Source organism: Citrus sinensis, chromosome 7, assembly GCF_022201045.2.
Source record: "Citrus sinensis cultivar Valencia sweet orange chromosome 7, DVS_A1.0, whole genome shotgun sequence".
Taxonomy (NCBI): Eukaryota; Viridiplantae; Streptophyta; class Magnoliopsida; order Sapindales; family Rutaceae; genus Citrus; species Citrus sinensis.
In genome coordinates, this window is record NC_068562.1 from 25,707,983 (window position 1) to 25,723,665 (window position 15,683).

The window sequence follows — 15,683 nt, forward strand, 5'->3', positions numbered from 1 at the left end:
TATTTTACAGTTAAAGACACCAGCTTACATTTGTTAAAATTTGTAACTTAAGAATATTTGATTTCTTTTTAATCCTTTACCGCGCTAAAGTGCCAATCCCAGAGACCCGGACCTGCAATAAATTTGTACAAAGTTCCAAAATGCAAATTCCTTAAATATCCCTCATTTTCTTGTATTTTTCTGAAATTTTTTGCCACTGGCTTGCCTACCAAAGATCAAAATGATCAATGATCTTGCAACTTGAAAAAGAAAATCCAAAAGAGCAGGGCCACCTGCTACTTACTGCCACCAAGAAGATAAGATCTGGCTTCTTGAGTTACAGATGTTTTTGTCTTCACTGTTTCCGCATTTCATTTTCATATTTGGGCTAGTTCGCACCTCTCAATCTTCTGGGTTTTTTTTAAAAGAGAATTATTGCTCATAATATTTATAATCATATAAATTATTGAGACTAATTTATATCAATTTTAATATAACACCGCTTAAATTTTTTAATTCTCTCAAATATTCGAGAAACGACAACCCCCTCTTAAGAGAAAGACCGTCTTCACTCAAGTTCTACGACTTCAAGAAAAAAAATTTAAATTAAACTCCTACAATGCGTCTACTAGGGCTTAGGCTCGGGCTAAGCCCAAGTGGTTTCAATCTTCTGGGTCTTATTAGAACAATTTAGGCTCTTTTTTTTCAATTAACAATTAACTCAGAAACATATACAACAATAGTGACACTTAACATAGATAAATTAATAATATTAATAATTACTACAACATATTACTTTAAATTCGTTTCACCTTAGGATGAAGAGCAAGAAATCTAACAGCTAATCTGTCACAAATATAGAAAATTCAATTCAAATGTAATCAGTACACACAACATTAAGTGCAAATCAAATTAGTCACAAGAAAAAGATGTGCAAAACAGAACTAAAGTAAGATGGTAATCAAAGATGGTGACTGTCTTTGCCAATCATATCTTTATTGCCAGCACACGGGTATATATATCTAATTATCTATAATAGTTACTCCATCATAAAGTACACTCCTGATGCTAGTGTAAAATGATTGATACAACAAAATTTTCAAAAGCACAAAAAGTGTTACATCACAACGTATAGCTATATTTTACACACCAGCGGGCTAGCAGCTACCTTATTCTACACTCTACTCTTTCACATTTTTCTTCAACAAATGATGAACATATACACATATATAGCTTAAGACAACATGCCATTTCCCCATGAGTTTTCTTCATAATCTAGCAAAAATAGAGTTTTCCCCCCTTTTTTTATTAAAGGAAAAATGAAGGATTAAGTGATGCAAACCGGACCCACGACACACGACATATTAAAAGCTAAGCGAACTGACTTTTAACTTTTTGAAAAGAACTTCCACTATTTGTGTCTCATCAACCCGTGATTGCCACTGATGAAGGATTAGTGGCAACAAGTTGATAATCATCTCCCTCATTATCCTCATTATCTTCGTTATCTCCTTCTTGACTACGATTAGCATTTTCGTTTTCACCATTCTCTGTCAGTGATTCGACTTCTTGTTGCTGTCCTTGCGCGCTCATCATGTGCATTAGAAGTTCCTCAGGCTTCAACTCGTATGCTGGATTAACGGGATTATCAACCTTCTTGGCAGTCTTCTCTTTGTATAGAGCATCAAGCTGATGAAAATATGGGCATGTTTTAGCATCCTCGGGCCTCTTCTTATTGCTTTCTTTGACCTTCTTGAAGTATTTGTTCATGTTTTCCCATTTCTCTTTACACCGCTTAGCACTCCGATCATAACCAAGCTTTTTCATGGCTGCTGATATGTCCTCCCACAGCGGCCCTTTTGGCCCAGATTCATGATAATGTCCATCAAGATTAGACCTTAGCCTTATCAAGGCCTCAACTTCATCTTTAGGCCACCGAGATGAGCCTATATGATTAAAACTCTCACAGCCATTACAGTTTTCTTGCCTCTCAACAGCCTTCTCCACTGAAATTGGAGTTGCAGAAAGTTGAACCGGACAAGGTTGGTCCGAAAACTTTTGCAAAAATGCCAGCACTGCAGCATCCTTAGCTGCCGCAATGGATCTTTCTTGAACCAAAAGCTCACGCTCTCTCTTAATCCTCGCCAATTCTTGCATCTTCCAAGCTTCCTCCCTTGCGATTCTTTCTTGTTCACACTTCTCTATGGCCTCTATAAATTTCTTTTGCAAATTCTCTTGCTTCTCTATAACTTCCCTCATCAACCTCTCGAAAAATTCTGTTAATTTCCTCTTCTTCTCCGTCTGCGTCCCATCTGATTCTTTACTCGATGTAGAGGTGGTTGAAGTAGAGACATCCATAAAACTTGAAATCTGATTCTGAATATCATTTTTAATTTCACTGATCGGGTCAACATCTATCGCCATAGAAGAATTGATTCTTTCTGGTGATGAAATTGGCAGAAAAGAATGGCTATTGTCTAGAGCTTGTAATTGATCAAAAAACCGATAAGTTTTCCCAGATCGGCCTTCTCTGGTTCTTCTATGGTATTTATAGATGTTCTCAAACTTTTCTTTGCATTTCTTCGCGCTTCGGTTATATCCCAGTTGTGATAATTTCCTGGTATCACCATTCATCACTGACATTTTTCAGTTTCACTCTAATATCAACTATGCACTCACCAACAAAATATGTCCACAGCAACACATCCATAAAGAAATCAAAAGGATTAAACAAACTATTGAAGCTAAATAGCTAAAAATAACTACCGCTACAAGATTCAAATAACACTTAATGCCAAGTAACAATATAAAAAACTGAAAACCAAACATACGTAAAGCATAACAACCACTACAAACAAATAAAATAGCGCAAAACAAACTTCAAAATTCTAAAATTTTCTAGAGAAACAAACAAACAAACTTCAATCAAAATTTTCAAGTTTTTTATCATAAAATCTATAGCTTTTAAAATAAAAATGTTACCTTGATGCTTCTTCCCAAAGAGGAGCCTTAAGCCCAGAGTCTTTGAAAGCAGCATCCATTTCAGACCTTATCTTCAACAAAGCCAAAGTCTCATGTTTTGGCCACCGGTTACCGCCAAAATTCCGGTCACCCTCTTCACCTTTAACTCTTCCATCCTCCTCCCAACCTCCATTCTCTCGGTTGCCGGTGTCCTCTCCCGAATTTTCCGGCAAAGTTGAGGTTTCCATGATTTTTCCCGGAAAAAAAAAGAAATTTTTTTTACAGCTGGAAAATTTAGGTGAATTATGGGGTTTAATGAAATTTGGTAAAACTGGGGTTTAACATTTATGGCTTAAAAATAATGGGTGGGTTTCATTTCCTCAACAATTTTCTACTACCAAGTGCCAATTTTATTGGGTTAAGTAGGTAACAACGTAAGAGAAATGAGCGGTGAATTAGGGTTTCTTAAAAGAGATAAAAAGGAGTGTGAGTTGCGCTCACGTGGAGCTCTATCCAGCTAACTCTTACGACTTGTCAACTTTTTATTGGTCCAACGTTTATCTTCATTTTGACATTTTTTTTTGTTTTTGACCCTGGTTTTTTTGCTTTATGTTTTTAAGTCAAAATTTGTAACCCGAATGTCAAATTTTGGTTTCATACTTCTCGCAAATTAATTACAGGAACTGTTAATCTCTATTTATAATGTAATCATTCGGAGCTTTTAAAAATTGCGGACATCTGAATTAGATAAAGATTCGATAAACTTTTATAGACTATTGAATTTTTTTTCTCATTTTTAATATAATTTGTTAACATACATGAAAGTAAAGGGGTAAATAGGAGAACTTGAATAAAAGATGAAAGTAGAGGGTAAATAGGAGAAGTTGAAAAAAAGGGTGTAGTTGATGATTGAAGAAAATAAATTAAAGAGGTAATAACAGTTGTAAACAGGAAAGCTTTGGATATGTACGAGTTGGCTTTCGCCTTGCCAACCAAATTTGGTTAAAAAAATGAGGCCCACACAGCCCACAATTACCATTTTTGAAATCTTTTGTGCTTTCCCATTTGGACTGCTCACTTGAGGTGACCACATTACAAAACCTTTAAGCAACTTGTTTCTTTTTCTAATCAAAATTGCATGATATAAAAATTGAAAAATCTCGGCTTGATTTGTGTCATTTTCGTATATGAGTCTCCGTGTCACAATAAGATTAACTTTCCACACCAAGATTATGAGATTTCTGGGTAATTTTGATTACTTTGAACACTGCATTGGAAGTTGCTTCTACACAAAGAAAGATTAAGAAAGAATGGTGTTTATATAAATGTAAAAGAGTAAGATAAATTTAAATGGTAGTTAACATAATAGCAAATTGATTACTACGAGACAAGAAGAGTGTAGAATTGGTTTACGTAATTCATTGAGGTCTTTTTCACATTAACCTTGCAAAGCAATTATTGGAAACTTCGAGAGGTTAATTTCAATCAAACCCCATAACATTTATCATTTTGTTGTAACATCGAAAGAGTGGAAAGATCTGTAATAAAGTAATGTTGGCGATATATGCGCGTGTGTGTGTGTGTGTGTGTGTGTGTGTGTTTTGAACTCCAAACGTAAATTTAAGTACCATTATTATTTATTAGCTTCACTTCATGCGTAATGTTAATTTGCATGCAATTAAATAATAACAAGTTAGTCGTACTTGAGAAAACACGTTGGAAAATAAAAATTTCAGATAAAATAATATATTTTTATTATCAATCACATCATCACTAAAATTATTTCTCATGAATGATATTTATAGTACGGTTTCATAGTGAGGTCAGATTAATAGATAGTTTTCACAACCATAACTTGATTGACTATTATAATACAATAAGAAAAAAAAATCAAATCTAAATTTCAATACATATCGAGGGATCTTAGTGATTTATTTTCTTTTTTCACAGCTTTGCTAGGTTGTAGAAATTTGGCAAATGTTAGGGTATCGTGTGAAATTAACCCAAAAATTCTAATTAAAGTCAAATATTTCAACCGGGAAAAAGGTAGGAATCGTGGTGTAAGAGCCTTCTACGCAGATAAGCATTGGACCAATTAATAGGTGACCAAACCAACCAAATTGATTGGTTTTTTGTAATGTAAGTTGGTTTAAAAATATCGAAATCTATGGTTAAAATTAAATCATGTGACGAATTGACGATTCCACAGATATAATTAATGGCCTTGTCTACAATATTACAAGTCTCACTGTAGTAGCTTTAAGTTGACGGTAACTTAACATTTGAATGCCTTGTACGAAAAGAGAGAGATTTGTTTGATTCATTAATGTATGTTAAATGTGGTCAAAATAATGTATGCTTGTCAACTTACTCAACAATGAACCAATCGTTTTCTTTGAAAAAATGTTTGAGTTAGGTTTCATCAATACAGGTCTTGACAAACTTCTAATGCAATCACCTCTAGACTTGTTATATAATGTTCATAAAATTTTTAAATTTACAAATTTGATTGAAGTAATCAAAAGAAAGGAGTGAGTAATGAATCAGAAATATTGGAATAGAAAAATTATTCCCATCAACAAAATATTTGTGGAAGATGATGTATTTTTTCTGTACTGCTTTTGCATATTTGAGATGCATAGAAAAGTTATTATCACGCTTTTATTTTATAGAATATATTATGATATGAATATAAGGAGAAAAAAAAAAGGACAAAAATATTAGCCACAAATTTTAATGTAGTGTAAACAAGAAGATGCGCCATATTTGGACTTAAACTTTTCAACGTATCAAGCCCAAGGACGATGTCACGACTCTGGCCTTATTATCTGTCTGATGGGCTGGGTTTGGGCTAGAAAATTTGACCCAAAAAAGAATACGACTCTTATTGGCACCCGTGTTTGGATATTTTACAACCTTAGCTTTATTAAATTACAGAATATATTTTATAACATATAAACAATATTAGGGTGGGGTTATGTGCACTCTGAAAATTACCCTGAACATTCTATTATTATGTGCACTCATCTATTAATTTAAAAAAAAATGAATTATATTTTGTACACTCTTTAAAACACCAAAAAATGCTCATTTAATCCTTTTTAAATTAATTATATTATTTACTCTACCACTCATGAAAATGCTATATACACTCAAACAAATAAATAAATTAAACATTATATCCTTTTTGGCCAAATCAAAGACGTTGCTTGAATACAAACGAGACACATGCTAGCCATAACATTATATTTCAAACTTAATTTCACTACTTGAACATCCCATTATATTCAACTCCACAAAATTCAGAGGGTCATCAATTCAACTACCTAACCATCAGGAAGAGGAAGAATAAGGAAGATTATTTATGTTGTAAACTAGCAAATTAAAAGGATCACACATGCCTCATTCAAGTTAAAATCTTCACTTATTGAGTTTCCTCTATAAATATTTATTTAAGGTATTTGGAAGAAAAAAATTAAGATTTAAAATAGTAAGAAAATTAAACATTAATTGTAGTGCCCTAAATGAGTGTTCAGATTAATAATTATATGCTCATAATAAAGTGTTTTTAATAGTAATTTACATCATGGGTATTTTTGTAATAAAAATATTTGTAAAAATATGAGTATTCAGAGTAATTTTTAAAGTGCATTTAGCCCCACCCATAATATTATTGATGAAGATTCATGTTTTTCTCATTTATTATGCCAGTAATCTTGCTTCCTTTACTTCCAATTCTTATACATATAACGACATTTTTATTGAGAGATTGTTGATTTCAGCAATGAAATTGATATATACCATTACTTTATATTGTTTTCATAATACTCAATGATCTCTCGAGTTCAATTATTTTATAATATTATTCTTATTTTTAATATTTATTTTAAATTAAATAAATAATATTAATTGACATTAAAATAAAAAATTTAAATACTAAAAAGTAAGAAACATAGGTTTTGGCTATGAATAAAAAAATTAATAAAATGATATTTTAGATTCTCAAGATCAAATATAAAAAAGTGACTCATTTACCTCTATTTTCTTTTAAATGTTTTGGAGTCTGGTGGGTATTAAATATTACAAAAACAATAAAAAAAAGTGGTATATATTAATTTTTATAAGGGAGACTGGCAATCTCTTTTTTTATTGCTATATAAATTTAAACTAATGTATAGTGCATGAAACTATTTCTTAATGTGGGTGTTGGTTTTCTTAACATTCAAGCACATTTTGTCACCTATTCACAGTTTATCAAATATTACTAAATGGTTTTTCGAAGTATCTTATAAAATAAGAAAGAATAAGGACGCTCTTAACAACCTAAAATGTCAAAAAATAATGAGTTGATTATTGCCCGTGTAGTTTTTTATTATCAGTATCTTTATTTAAAATTGTCATGTAAATATTTCTAAAATATCTAAAATAATTTTAGAATAGTCTCTAACCATTTCTTTATTTATTTATTTTTTCTAATCAAACTCTAACTCGAACAACATAAGATGTCTTTTATAGATAGTATAAAAGCTTAACATGTAAATAGAATATCACAAGTCTTAGAATTACATCTATTAGTGGTAAAATGTAGACCAGAGGTATTGAGGGCATAACACATGGGGAGTTTGACTAAAGACTGTGATAAAGAATAAAGGGAAAGCTGAAGAAGGAGGATGAAATGGGAAGATCTCAAGGAACCAGCCTCAACTATCCAAATTATCTGAAAGTAACTGAAAAATGCATCCTACAAAATTTCCAAGTCACCACATGTCTATATGGGACTGTAGGACAATGGCAGCCATGCCAATGCCATCAGACCATGCCATTACAATACAGTTCCCATATGGATTATCTTCAAAATATCTCTTTGTACGCTGCCAAAATTAGAATTGAGGAAGGGGGACCACATACAAAGCCACCTACACCATCTCCAGTGAAATCAACTACTCCTCAGGCTAATTGCTTCATCCAATATAGGCCAATTAGGGCTAAGCACTCGCTATCAGCACAAGCGGTCCCCTAATGGAAAATTGTCCAATCCAAGTAAGCTTATTAAAAGCCTTCATAAGAGGGGCCAAATTACTCTTAAAACCCTATATGAGAAGGGAAATCACCAATAACGGCTCACAACGTGTCTAAAATGACATAAAGATGCCCTCAGAAGCACTCTGCCTTAAAAGGTCAGGTTGGTCTCACAAAAGTTTACACATTCACAAAAAGGACTCAAGTTTTCTCTTATTCTAGGATTTCTTATAAACGCATCACCACTTTCAACCTCTTATTGACTTGACTGTCAAAATGTTGTCATAGGTAATTGCCTCTAATAACTTTTTTTTGTAATTTTAAATTCGTCTCATCCATCATTATCCTTAAAAACTATCTCCAGATAGCCTAACTTTCATCTTCACCAGAAAACCACCTTCTGCAGAGAAGCTCTCCTAGTATTTTGGACTAAACCAAAGTCAGACCAAAACAACATCAATTCACTATACTTGAAATCATACTAAAAAAGTTATGATTAGCTCTAGGAGGGATTGCAAAAAAAAGCTTGAATATAGTCGGGCTTTAGCCCATCCTAGTGGTTAGAGAGTCGAGCTGTGGTTTTAATTTTTAGTAGTAATGCTTAAACTAATTTTTTTATCTTACCAATCTTCACTTTTCAATTAATCCCATCAATTTTCAAAATTACCTTTATTATCAATTTCAAAAAATGAAAGTACGTTGATAAAAAAACTAGCTAAAACTTTTTAGTAGATAAAGAGATTAATATCAAGTCTGAAAATGAAACAATTTGATATTGTTGATATGAGTCATTCAAAGCACAAATAAAAATGGAAGATGACATACCAAATAAAAAACAGAGGAAACAAAAACAATTAAAAAAATAAAAATCACCCATCCTCTACTATTGAAAGTGATTTAATTTGTTATTGAAATCAATGAGTTCTTTATTTTTCTTGAATTGGAAATATAATTGGTTTATTTGATTTATGTATTACACAATTAAAAAATCAGTATAATTAGTAACAAGAAAACCCATAATTTGTTATAAAATTTAACAAAAACCCAACAACAAAAACTCATTATATGCAACAAATGTTGATGGATTGATGAAGATAAGTGGTGATAGTGATTTTAATGGTGAATTGGTGGTAATGAAATTATGAAAATATGCAGAGGGGTGATGGTGATCCTTAAGAAAGAAAATGAAATACATTAATTATTTTTTAATAATGGTAAATTTAAAAATAAATAGTGTTAGCGGAAAAGTGCAAGGCTAGTGAGATAAAAAGAGGGGTTCAAATATCAGAAGTGTATTTAGCCCGACCCGAACTTACAAAAAGCCCCAGCTTGGTTATTAATCTTAAAATTTACTTTTTATTTTCCTAATTCCACCATTTTAATTCTAAATGCATCCATCTAAAAATGTTGAGGCCTAATCCAAACCCCACCAAAGCATTTAAAATTCAAAATTTAAACTATTAAAAATACTTAAAATTTATTTTTTTTCAAAATGGAGCTTGGAATTCCCATTAAAAAAAAAGGGGGCTTGGAATTTGGAAAAAGTCCGGGCATGGAGAATCGAGTGCCGAGCTTTCCCTGGCCGGGACTTAAGTCAAATATGGCCAAGCCCGGTCCAACCCAATTGACACCGCTAATTGAGCTTTGGGTGTAGAATCAGATCAATTTTTTCTTTTTTTATCATTTTAAAATCCCTTATTGTAATCTTTTTTCATTTTCAATGAAATTAAAAAAGATGAAAAAATCATTTTAAAAAAATCAGTTGGTGGGTCTTGCCCACGGCTGGTATCCACCCAAATCGAATCTCGGATTAAAACGAATCTTTTCTTTTACCCTTTTGGTTGTGATCAAAACGAATATTCACATTCCATGCTCTGAGGTTTTAAGCAGAAACCTAGAGCTAGAAGAAGCCAAAAAGAAAGAAAGCAAGCAAGAGTTTGGGAATTGAGAGTTAAAATGGGCGTCACAAAAGAAAAAGTTGAATCTACTTTGACTTCAAAACTCAACCCTTCTCATCTTGTAAGCTCTTCTTTTACAATTTTTGTTTTACTTTTCGAATTATGTATCTTTTATTTTTATGCTTCATCACATTCACATCACCCACATATTGGATTGTTGATATGCCAGTTTAGAGTTGGAAAATAGAAAAGAAATAGAAAAATCAGAGTCTGGGTTCAGTTTTTTTTATTTAATTTTGGATTGGTTTTGGGTTTGTTTCGATGCATTGGTGCTTTATGTAAAGTTTGTAACTGGTAGACTTCATATGTTTTTAGTACTCTTAAGACCCTTTATTTGAACATTGAATAATTTTAAAAAGGATTGTGGAGTAAATGAGAAGGTTATGATTTGGATGTAGAGTAAATAAGATTTATGTCAATTAGTTACTTAGTTAAAAAAAGAATCTTAAAAATTTTGTGGTGTATACTTTTGTAATTTTCTCTCTTCTTGAATTCTTAAGAAAGGTTAGTTCATATTTCCAATTCGTGGAATCAGTTATCATATAAATCCTTTACGTGTGCAGTGAGCGATTGTTTCCCGTGTGATTTTTTAAACTTCATGCGTGTAATTTTAGATATTGGGTTGGTGGGATGGAATGGTTATATATCCATCTACAAGCATTTTGAACGGCAGTATCTACTGTTTATGCTTTACTCCGTCGATGTAAAATCCCCTTTGTAGGATGGTGGATTGCGGATGTGTTCTTTCTTGTTGTTATTGGAGTGGTACTTTTAGGTTTTGCTTTGTTAGAAATATGGTATTGCCTGTTAGAAATGCGAGATATGGCATCATCATATTGAAAGGTCATCCTCACCATTGCATTACATAGCATTTTTTGAACTAGCAAGGAAATCCATGACATGAAAGTAATTGTTCTTTAGGATGTTATATGACGTTCTCTCCAACCGGCTTGGGATTACTGATTGACGTAATCTGCTTAGCTTTGTCATGACACCAATCATTTCTTTTGTAGTTAATAACTTATTCTGACTGTTTTAATGTGCATCGCTAATTTTATTACCCTTGGTGTTTGAATTGGCTGCTGCTCGAATACATCTTGACTCGTAGTGTCAAATTGTCAATGCAACTTAGTCAATTCCTCAAGATGGCTGATATTCTTATAAATTTAGTGTGCTTGGACACCGCAGTCAGTTCCTGCACCTTTTTTTTTTTTAATTGCTGTAATTGCATCTGTAGAATCAACATTCCTTTTTACTAAACTAATCCTTTTTTTTTTGTCCGTCAGGAAGTGATTGATACATCTGGTGGGTGAGTATTTTCATGCAAACTAAAATTTAGTCCTAGTTCGTATGCTTTGAGCGACTTTCCTTGCCGTTCAATTTCCTGAATGTGCTCTGATTGGCTTTCTCAGATGCGGTGCGAAATTTGAAATTGAGATTGTATCAGAACAATTCGAAGGCAAGAGGCTGCTGGCGAGGCACCGGCTAGTGAATGCTGCCCTGGAAGAGGAGATGAAGCAAATCCATGCTCTCTCTATAAAGAAAGCTATGACCCCGGAGCAGTGGAAACAACAACAAGAGTCTAATGCTGCTGCTTAAAAACATGCTCTTCAATATTACAGTCATCGCTTCAAGCTGAATGTGACTAAACTATAAACATAAAATGCATTTGGGAATAAATTTAGCACTTCTTGTAACTTGGATCAATTTACTTAGTTATTACTGAATGTTCAAACTCTTTTAAAATTAACAATTTAGGCAACTGCTTTTCTCAAATTTAATGTGCTTTCTGTATCATGCTATTATGGCATCAATTTTGATCTGAGCCGCCCTACATATGAGCGTAGAAGCTTTCTCAATTTAAATTCAGTGACAGACAAATTATTTATAGTCTCCTTTTCATATAAATATCTGTAAATCAAGACCTTTTTAATTTTGATTTAAGTTGGATAATAATTTATATATTAATAAACTGCCTCAAGATTGAAGCTGGCCAAAATGCAAAAGAAGGTCCTTACCTTCATGGTTTGCATGTGTGGCTTTTAGAAGAATGATTTTGTGATGTGATATTTTACTTTTTATTACTAACATCACATTATTATAATTTCAATATGATTAGAGATGGTCAATGGGCCAGGCCGTGCCGTGCTGGTCTGATCCATCAAGCAAGGATCATATGTGCTCGTGCCTGTACTATACTGTGTTTACTATGTGTTTTGTGTCGTACTTAATTTTTTTTAAGCTCATCTTGGCACACGTGCCGTGGGCCGTGGCATGTCGTGCCTAAGAAAAAAGTTCAATAAATTTTTTTCTTTTTTTTAAAAAATTTTTTAAGAACGCATGTCAAACTATTAGCATATTTTTTTTCAAGCCTATATATATATATATATATATAGATTTATATGCCTTTATTCAAATTTAATAGAATAAATTTTTTTCAATAATATTATAAATTTTTTAATACTTAATAACAATAATAATAATAATAATTTCTTAAGGGTTAACTTTATTGTTAACTTGGATTTATATAGAGTCATAAATCATGGTTCACAATAACATTAATGCATATTTATAAAATCATGATATTTATAATTTTATTCATTAAAATCATGATATTAATCATTTGTTTAATAAATTATAAATATAAATAAATTATAGAACTTTTTTTAAACTAATATTTAAATGAATTTAAAAAATTCAATTTCAAGTTATTTGTAAAATCATAAATTTTAAATTTACTTTTATTAAAAATAAAATGTGCTTATTGTAAATTTTTTTTATCGTACCGTGCTTAACCCATCTCTAATCGTATCGTTTTTTTAAGGCTCGCGTGCTTAAAATTTTAAGTGCAGCTCAACCCACGTGTGTGCTGTGCCGTGCCACTTACCCCACCAAATTATGCTCGTGTTATGCCATGCTCTACGAACACATGGCGTCTGACCAATTGGCCATATCTAAATATGACAAGGTTTACCTCGAGTCTCCCTCCCTTAAGATTTGGGAAACCTCGACCACATATACAGAGACCTATCCTCTTATGCTTTTAATTTTAAAAAGAAAAAAAAAACGCACACAGCCAAAATTTTAACATAAAATATGAAAAAGAACAAAATTTTTTAATGAGAAAATAACAGAAATCATGCTTAATGAAGAAAAAAAATAATTATGAATTAAACTATTCCAACCAAACAAATAGGACAAGGCAGATACGTATATAATAATGCAGGCATAATTAAGTTAACAAGACAGATAGAGGAATCAATATCACAGATCCTGAGCTTTTCAGTATGAGCTTACAACAGAAGCAAAACATTTTTTACATGTTATTGTGATTGGATTCATGGCCACTAAGCTTGTTCAATCACCAATCCCAGCTCACAAAGTGCTTCCACCAATAAGCACCAGAGCCACAAAAAAGATAAAATCTAACAGACTAATCCCAGCCACACATTCATGGACTAAAAGCACAAGCTTTAGATCCATTTACACTGCCAAGGTTGCAGAGCAAAGCTCTGGCTTAATTGGAGATGACAGAGAGACACGCGATTCTTCGGACAAAAGGACACTTACCCAGATCAAAACAGAGCTTTTGCAAGTTGTTCAAGGTATGCCCATTTCAAAATTTGGTCTCATACTCTCATATTCACGTGCTTTAGCATTTACTTAAAATGAGATGCATTTACATAAATTATAGGAATCAATAGAGGAATTTTTGGGGTCCCATCTGCTAAAAAATCTGAGATTGAAGCATTAGTGGAGTTGCTAGAGTCTCAGAATCCAACACCACATCCTACTGCAAACTTAGACAAGGTGAGTTTGGTATTTTAAGTGATTTTTGTGGAAGTGTTTATTAGCATGGTAGTTAGTAGTTATGTTTCTGTGATGGGTAGGTAGGTGGAACCTGGAAGCTAGTTTACAGTACAATTACAATATTGGGTTCTAAAAGAACAAAGCTAGGATTGAGAGATTTCATCACACTTGGAGATTTTTTCCAGTCCATTGATGTTGCTAAGGTATTTATGGTAATTTATTTATTTTTTCATCAATTGTGTAAAGTGTAGCATCATCTGTTTTTGCTGAGTTTCGATATTTGTGATGCGAAAAAATGGAGGGTAAAGCAGTTAATGTGATCAAGTTCAATGTGAGGGGATTGAATCTGTTGAATGGGCAGCTGACAATTGAAGCCTCTTTCAAGATTGCATCTAAATCGGTTAAAGCTTCAATCCTTTTTTGTTACTTTGATTCTAATTCCTTTTTTCTCTTTAAAGTTGCAATAAAACTTCTGCTTAGTTTTAAAGGCTTCTTTTCTCAATTTTGCAGAGGGTTGACATTGCTTATGACAACTCAACAATCACTCCAGAACAGGTAAGCTCTCCTTTAAGCACAACCAATTCATACAAATGCATATCCTATATTTTTCTTCAAATACAAATCATACTGTATAAATTATGTGCATCAATGGGCATATTGTGTCACACGCACAAGGTCTTTTGGGTGATTATAAAAGCATTACATTCTCTATATATGTGTTTTGCCTCTTTGACTCTAAATTCATTTATTTTCTTGTTTGGAAAACAATAGCTGATGAACATGTTTCGGAAGAACTATGATCTTCTGCTTGGTATCTTCAATCCGGATGGTTGGCTGGAGATTTCGTATCCTTTTTACTTTCTCCTGGTTGAAAACTTGATACTGAAAAGACAATATTGTGCTTTCTTAATTCCTTGATTCATTATCATAGATATGTTGATGATACAATGAGAATAGGGAGAGATGACAAAGGCAATATCTTCATATTAGAGAGATCATCTTCAGCGGGAGAAAATGTGGTGGAATAATCAAACTCGTTTCCACGTATTTTCCAGTCATTATGAAGCTCAAAATACTATACATTGTTACGAATTCTTACTAGTTATGCTCAACTTTGGATTTGATTCAATCCAACAATTTATATTTTTAGGCTGCATATGAAAACATTAGCAGATTAGTCTATAGAAATAGTAGAATATTTTCTCAAGTCCTGTGTTCTGTTGAGCAACTTCATCTGTCTCTAGGCAATTTCTATGTACACCCCACTTCAAATGTTCATCTCTTTTTACACATACGTCACAAAATTGAACATTATTAAAAAAAATTAGCTTCTGTTTATAACCAAGATATTGTTCACACAGATATTATTAAGTTCTTTGATCTTATTTGATAAAATAAAACTAAAATAACTGAGATTTAAAAATTTTGCCTGTCGTGACGAAGAGGACAAGTCAGAGAATAGCAGAGATTGAAAAAATTTTCAGTCTTTTTGTGTGGATTTACAAAAGTTATTGAAGTTAAAATATGGCATCATTGGCATGGATGCATGGGCATGCATAATTTATAATGTAGATCAATCCCATTGAATTATTTAAGGTACAGTTTGATGATTATGTTTCAATTTGGGTAAATACATAAGCAATTGGTTATGCTATTGACCATGAACGAATGAATTTATCTTCTTTTAGGCAAGGGAAATAACCAATAATATGCATGATGTTATTTTAATGATGAATTTAAGAAAATGCTGATCCGTTTTAACCAAAAAGGTAGAAAGTAACCATTTTGACGTTAAAAATAACAAAAAATGATTTTAATTCATGGATGAGCTGAACTTTTTGTGGACCTTTTAAAACGATGTAGTTGATAGTTATTATATAAGAAAATATAAATAATTAATTCTTAACTATACATAGTTACAAATGTGCACTTAGTAGAAGACTATTGAAAGATAAG

General features: G+C 32.3%; 3 protein-coding genes across 4 annotated transcripts; 2 read left to right on the forward strand and 1 right to left on the reverse strand.

The window, feature by feature from the left end:
• Positions 1 to 924: 924 nt before the first annotated feature.
• LOC102614280 (trihelix transcription factor DF1-like) lies at positions 925 to 3,390 on the reverse strand. 2 transcript variants are annotated; one of them, XM_006464482.4, is made up of 2 exons: positions 2,962 to 3,390; positions 925 to 2,596 (listed from the first exon to the last, which is right to left on the reverse strand). In XM_006464482.4, exons 1-2 carry the CDS (start codon positions 3,186 to 3,188, stop codon positions 1,405 to 1,407), a joined length of 1,419 nt encoding a protein of 472 aa, XP_006464545.1. In that variant the 5' UTR covers positions 3,189 to 3,390; the 3' UTR covers positions 925 to 1,404. The 2 variants fall into 2 exon arrangements, with proteins under 2 accessions (XP_006464545.1, XP_024954858.1); XM_025099090.2 differs by having other exon boundaries at positions 925 to 2,615; positions 2,962 to 3,161.
• Positions 3,391 to 9,736: 6,346 nt separating this feature from the next.
• LOC102613989 (hypothetical protein) lies at positions 9,737 to 11,693 on the forward strand. The gene is made up of 3 exons (XM_006464481.4): positions 9,737 to 9,978; positions 11,204 to 11,226; positions 11,330 to 11,693. The coding sequence occupies exons 1-3, from the start codon at positions 9,916 to 9,918 to the stop codon at positions 11,514 to 11,516; spliced, it is 273 nt and encodes a 90-aa protein (XP_006464544.1). The 5' UTR covers positions 9,737 to 9,915; the 3' UTR covers positions 11,517 to 11,693.
• A 1,446-nt stretch (positions 11,694 to 13,139) lies between these two features.
• On the forward strand, positions 13,140 to 15,021 carry LOC102613689 (fibrillin-5, chloroplastic). The gene is made up of 7 exons (XM_006464480.4): positions 13,140 to 13,522; positions 13,612 to 13,727; positions 13,808 to 13,930; positions 14,029 to 14,127; positions 14,238 to 14,282; positions 14,499 to 14,572; positions 14,659 to 15,021. Exons 1-7 carry the CDS (start codon positions 13,258 to 13,260, stop codon positions 14,753 to 14,755), a joined length of 819 nt encoding a protein of 272 aa, XP_006464543.1. The 5' UTR covers positions 13,140 to 13,257; the 3' UTR covers positions 14,756 to 15,021.
• Positions 15,022 to 15,683: the final 662 nt, after the last annotated feature.

Excerpts from the sequence above, each read along its gene's own strand:
- LOC102613689 (XM_006464480.4), top strand. The coding sequence starts at position 13,258 with ATGGCCACTAAGCTTGTTCAATCACCAATCCCAGCTCACAAAGTGCTT. Across the intron at positions 13,523-13,611 it reads GCTTTTGCAAGTTGTTCAAG|GAATCAATAGAGGAATTTTT; the intron begins GTATGCCCATTT and ends CATAAATTATAG. Across the intron at positions 14,128-14,237 it reads TCAAGATTGCATCTAAATCG|AGGGTTGACATTGCTTATGA; the intron begins GTTAAAGCTTCA and ends TCAATTTTGCAG.
- LOC102613989 (XM_006464481.4), top strand. The coding sequence starts at position 9,916 with ATGGGCGTCACAAAAGAAAAAGTTGAATCTACTTTGACTTCAAAACTC. Across the intron at positions 9,979-11,203 it reads AACTCAACCCTTCTCATCTT|GAAGTGATTGATACATCTGG; the intron begins GTAAGCTCTTCT and ends TTTGTCCGTCAG. Across the intron at positions 11,227-11,329 it reads GTGATTGATACATCTGGTGG|ATGCGGTGCGAAATTTGAAA; the intron begins GTGAGTATTTTC and ends TGGCTTTCTCAG.
- LOC102614280 (XM_006464482.4), bottom strand. The coding sequence starts at position 3,188 with ATGGAAACCTCAACTTTGCCGGAAAATTCGGGAGAGGACACCGGCAAC. Across the intron at positions 2,597-2,961 it reads CTTTGGGAAGAAGCATCAAG|GAAATTATCACAACTGGGAT; the intron begins GTAACATTTTTA and ends TGGTGATACCAG.